The sequence below is a fragment of the Engystomops pustulosus genome, chromosome 3 (genome assembly GCF_040894005.1).
Source record: "Engystomops pustulosus chromosome 3, aEngPut4.maternal, whole genome shotgun sequence".
In the NCBI taxonomy this organism is placed as follows: Eukaryota; Metazoa; Chordata; class Amphibia; order Anura; family Leptodactylidae; genus Engystomops; species Engystomops pustulosus.
Window position 1 is genome coordinate 95305430 of NC_092413.1, and position 5783 is coordinate 95311212.

Genomic DNA, 5783 nt, shown 5'->3' on the forward strand with positions numbered 1-5783 from the left:
GCAGTGGAGAAGTGACAAGACAGATGGATTAGCCAGGTATTAGAGTTAGGATGAATTGGAGGGGCATTAGAGAGTTAGATGCCAGACCGCGGAGAAGAATGTTGCAGTAGTCCAAGTGGGAGATGTTGAGGGCATGGACTAGTAATTATGCAGATTCCCATGATTTAATATATCAACTGCTGCGATACATCCAAATAAATATTTCTACCATGGATAAAACAATGCATTTATTTTTGGGCTAAGAGTCAAAAATAAAACACACTTACTAAATAATAATAACTGGGGATTTTTTTTCTACAAATTATCCACTAGTCATGACCTGAAAGGTAGAAGAACCATGATGAAATATTTCACCTCCTACAATATAGCTAAATGATTTTTTAAACCATGGATAAAACAAAGCATATATTATTGGGTTTAGAGTAGAATTGAAATATCCTAGCCACAGAACAGTGTTGTAAACATCCTCAGATATGGAAAAATTCATGAAAGGATCCAGGACTGTTACTGTAAAGAACGGCAGCCAGCACAATATAAATACACCCATCACTAAACCTAATGTCCTTGCTGCCTTGTTCTCCATGGTCATATATGACTTGCTACAGGTTGTCCTTTTCCCACTGAGATGATTTGTATGATCAGATATGGCCTTTGCTTGTTTCCTTGCAATGGAAAAAATATGAATATAAACACAAATCATTAGAATACCAGGGATGAAAAAACAGATTAATGAAGAAATTGTCCCCCAAAGTTTGTTTAACACCAGAGTACATGAGCCAATACATGACAATGCAACAACAATATGACGGATACCTTCTGTATGTATATCAGATAATATGAGGCCAAAAGAGAATATACAAGGACCGGACCAACTTACAATTAAAAATGACTGGATCACTGGGATTGATATTTTTCTGTAATAGTGAAGAGGTTGACATATTGCATAATACCGATCAACAGAAATGAAGAGAAGATGAAATATGGAACTTGTACATAGCATCATATCAAAGCAAGTGTGAAGTTTGCAATACAAGTCTCCAAAATACCAACATGAGGTGACTGATCTCACCATGCTGTATGGCATGACCATCAAGCCAACCAGGAAGTCAGCAATAGCCAATGACAAAATTAGGAAGTTGGTAGGAGTGTGGAGCTGCTTGAAGTGAGACACTGAAATGATCACCATGACATTTCCCAAAAGGGTGAGAACCACTGCTCCGGTCATGACTATATACAATGCCCAATAACTGGAGGGAGATCTCTCTTCACCTATGCAGGAACTGTTGAGAAATTGAAAGCAAATATTCATGTTCTGGTTACTCCACAGACCAGAAGTGTTCATATTTAAAATGCTTCATGTCACTACAAGGAACAAAAAGGACAATTACTATCTACAACACAGTTTAATGTATGAACAGCAATATACAATAGGTGTGATTCTCGAGACAGTTTTTATTCGAAGAAGAAAAACAACTTTCCTTTCTACAGTGGAATGAAATACAGTGATTTCAAAATGCCACAAAAACTATAATATATTAATAAAATCAAAATAATACTGTCATACAGTACATTTATTATACATTAATGCTTATTATATATTTAATTTATATGTAATAACTATAGCATAGCAAATAATACCCAAATACTCTGTGCATTCTTACCTTACGTAATTTGGTTCAGAGTTTCACAAAACCAGGTCAATACAATATTGCAGCATCTTAACTAAAAGCTACAACACAGCTACCGGCTGGCTACATACATCTATATGTAAAAATACATATAAAACTACAAAAAAATAGGCATGTCTGTTTAAGATATACTACCGTATAACAACATCTGAAGGACTGCATTTTGATTCCGTTCTGTCTTCCAGGGCGTGTTATGCGATATGAGTTATGCTAGACACGTGACCAGGAATTCATCAAGATCTTTGTAAAGTCCTGCAATCCCAGTGACCACCAGATACAAAGTCTCCGTCCTATAATTTGTCATTTCCCTTTTAGGTTGGATAGCTAATCCTGGCTTCCCAGGGCCCAACAACCTCCTTTAACAAGCCCTAATTAGTGCATTCATTATATAGTATTACTGCACTAAACCTTCTAGTCTTAGTACAGTCCTGCTAATCACTAGTGTGGCCACCTTTAACATGTCAGCGTACATCCATATCAATGGAACAAGGTAGTTCTTACCGAAAGTGACTTGTTTTAATTCTCTGTATCTTCTGAATTTATTTCCATTCACTTTTCCACTGTGGAATTGTCAGTAGTGAGGAGTTAACAGCACCGTCTGTTCTACAGGAAGAAGCATCTGGAGAATGTAACTCTGACTATCACATCTCTGAGAGCACTGCTTTCCATATATGAGCTTAGCATGAATAATCTGGAAACAAGTGCTGTACCAATATATGCTTAGTATCTTCTTCTTCTTCACTTTGTTATTGGTAGCTAAATAATGGTTTTATGTACAACATAGAGCATTACCTGATTTTCTTTTCAGGACACTCCAGGTCTGCCCTGGAGAATGAATGAAGCAGCATTTTATATAGAGTAGTGGTTCTCTCCCTATAGGCAAATTCCCATAAGACATACACTAATTGCTTCATACATACATAAAGTGGCATGCATCTAAACCACCAGGGAAATGAAACACATATCTGACCCTTGTTCCTACAATAAAAATACAGTATATGTATATATGTATAAGTATATGTATAAATTCAAAGAACATCTTCCACCAGGATAAAGAATTGTAAACCAAGCACACATACATGTTAGTGTGTCCTGCTCTTTTAGCTTTTTATGACCTTGTTTTTAACAAAAAAGGATTTAATGCAAAAGAGTACTATATATTTGCAGAATATGTTTTACTGGTTTAGCAATTTATTTGTTACACCTACCTATGATAGTAATACTCAGGCTTTTGCATTCACTGTGATCTTTATATATGATAGTAGTGGCATGCATTTTTAAAGGGCCGTTTGTGGTCCGTGTGTTATTGGGGGTGTACCAAGGATAAAAATAAACTGCAGGAATAGGGCATGAAGGAGAAACACTGGCTAGAGAAAGCTATACCCCAGGGAAATTATCATTGTGGAAACTGTATGTTTTGTCCCTATCTTCAGAAAGGGAAATATTTAAATATGGGTGGTTGTGCTCATCCACTTAAACAATTTATTTCCTGTAAAACTGAGTTTGCGGTCTTTGTCTTGTTTTGCCCGTGTGGCATGTTTTACATCGGTAAAACTATAAGAAAACTTTTTATCAGGTATCGAGAACACCGTAACTCCATTAAAAGTGGTGATGGTGCACCTCGCTTCATTGAACATATTAAAGAGGCACATGCAGGTAAACCCCAACACAATGGGGCTCATTTACTAAGGGTCCGAATCACGGGAATCTGTCGGGTATCCTGACTATTTACGATTTGCGCCAAATTCCACCGGGGCGCAATGGCGCCGGGTTGCATGCGCCGGAAATCGGGGGCATGGCCGTCAGAAAACGCGAAGGATTCGGAAAAACCGCGGTATTTTAAAAAAACAAGTGTCGCTTGACACGCACTTACCTGCGTAAGTGCGACACCTAGTGGATATCGGCGCACGTACCTTATTGAATCCTGGCCGGACCCAAATCAGCATCGGACAATCCACTGCTGGATCGCGACTGGACCGGGTAAGTAAATGTGCCCCAATCTCTTTTGCAGGCATAAAGGTTGTTCCCGTACCCCCCAATCGAGGAGATAGACATAGGATCTTATTAAGAAGAGAAGCCTCATGGATAATTAAAACCAATACAGTAGGTCCACTAGGCTTGAATGACAAGATTGAAATGGGGGCTTTTTTGTAATCTCCCGTTCTTATAGTTTCTTTTTTTGTATATCTTTTTGTATAATTCTTTCATCAGTGTTACTAAGTGATTGCTCTTTCCATTTTTGTGCAGCGGTCACCGCCGCTGATTTTGTATGAGATTTTACTTGTTGTATATATCTTCAGTTTTGCAAAATTGTCATATCCCTAATGTTGCTGTTTGTCTCCGATACTCAGAGGAACACATTGGTTTTACCCTTTCATGTCCTCTGCGTGTCAGATACATTTTGTCTAGACTTCTTCGTTCTTACTCTTGAACAAATCAGCTACTGTGTATTGGTTGCTTAGTTACCCTGACTGACGCTCTCAATTAAAGTTCAGGTGAGGACGCCGGCAAGTCAGGTAGGATTAAGCGCGTGTAAGCGTGAAACGGGCCGTCGCCTTCTGTGGGCTGTTTCGGATTGACGGATATAATCTGTTTTGATCACATAGGTATAGTGCCCCTCTACCTTTCTTCTTTCCCATTGGATATAGGATTAACCCCTTAAGGACACAGCTCATTTTCACCTTTAGATAATTTTTCAAATCTGCCTGTGTCACGAAATGCAGTTATTTCTTTGGACCGCTTTATCTTACCGAGTTTATTTTTTTTATGACAAGTTGTACTTCACATTAATGCTCTATTTAAGTTAATTTTTTTTCCATTTATTTATAAAAAAAATGGAAGTTTGGTAAAAATTGTAAAAAAATTTAGATTTTCTGATGCATTTTATATGCTCATTTTACAGTTAGTCTAACAACATAAATTGGTTGCTAACTAACATTAACCTTATGTCTGCTTTATGGTGACATAACTTTTTTATATGTTAATTTATTTTATTACAATGTTAGGAGGTGTACAGTTTGAAAAGTGATTTTTAAAATTTTTAATTATATTTCATATTAGACTTTTTAGAAGAAGATTTATCTTAACCCCTAGCCGCCACAGCCCTTTTTTGTTTTTGCTTTCCATTTTCACTCCCCACGTTCAAACATCTATAACATTTTCATTTTTCCATTTAGAAACTTGTGTGATGGCTTGTTTTCTCCAAAACAAATTGCACTTCATAGTGACAGTATGTAATATTCCATGCTGTGTACTAGGAAGCGGGAAAAAAATTCCAAATGAAATGAAAGTGAAATTGGTGAAAAAACGCATTTGCGCCATTTTCTTGTGGGCTTGGATTTTACGGCTTTCAATGTGCTCTCAAAATGACATGTCTACTATATTCCTTGGGTCAGTGCGATCACAGGGATACCAAAATTGTATAGGTTTTTTTTCTATATAATTGTATTTTTATTATCATTTTTCAAAGAAATATAACAGAAAAATTATCATGCACATATTTCACATTAAAGTTTTTCAACAATTATACAACAAGTTTTGTCCCAAAAGATATTAACAGTTTAAATTTTCCATTTGCGTATTGGGATGCAAAGCCTGACAGTGCAATGTTTTTCTGGCATTTAAACAATTACCAAGGACGGCACCAACACTATGCCTAATCGGTCTAGAGGGGTTGGGGGAGGGGTACCAACAAAAGACAGTCATACAAACTCACTATGACAACAATTAACACTTGGGTAGAAACAAAAGGGGTGACCATATCACTCTCCTCCTCCTGCCCGCTCTTCTATCCAGTAGCGGTCCCAACATTCCCAAGTTTTGTCGAACAATGGGATACGATTATTCAAGGAGGCAGTCAGATATTCCATACTGCGAGTTTCCCTTACCCTAGAGAGTAGGTCCATTCGGGAGGGGGGGGGCTTGCCTTTTCCACAATTGCACCTTGCAGCTGTGAGTATGTGCAGGCTCAATTTTGTAGCCGTCTTGGCCATGGGCTGAGGAGAGACATTCAGCAAGTAATATAATGGGGAAAGTGGAATGTCCACCGCTACGACCTCCCAAAGGAGAGTCTTTATCTCCTGCCAAAAAGGCTGC

At 37.8% G+C, this 5783-nt stretch overlaps 1 protein-coding gene across 1 annotated transcript; it reads right to left on the minus strand.

Moving 5' to 3' along the window:
* Positions 1-200: 200 nt before the first annotated feature.
* LOC140120512 (trace amine-associated receptor 4-like) lies at positions 201-1309 on the minus strand. Its single transcript, XM_072139529.1, has one exon. It carries the CDS (start codon positions 1307-1309, stop codon positions 302-304), a length of 1008 nt encoding a protein of 335 aa, XP_071995630.1. The 3' UTR covers positions 201-301.
* Positions 1310-5783: the final 4474 nt, after the last annotated feature.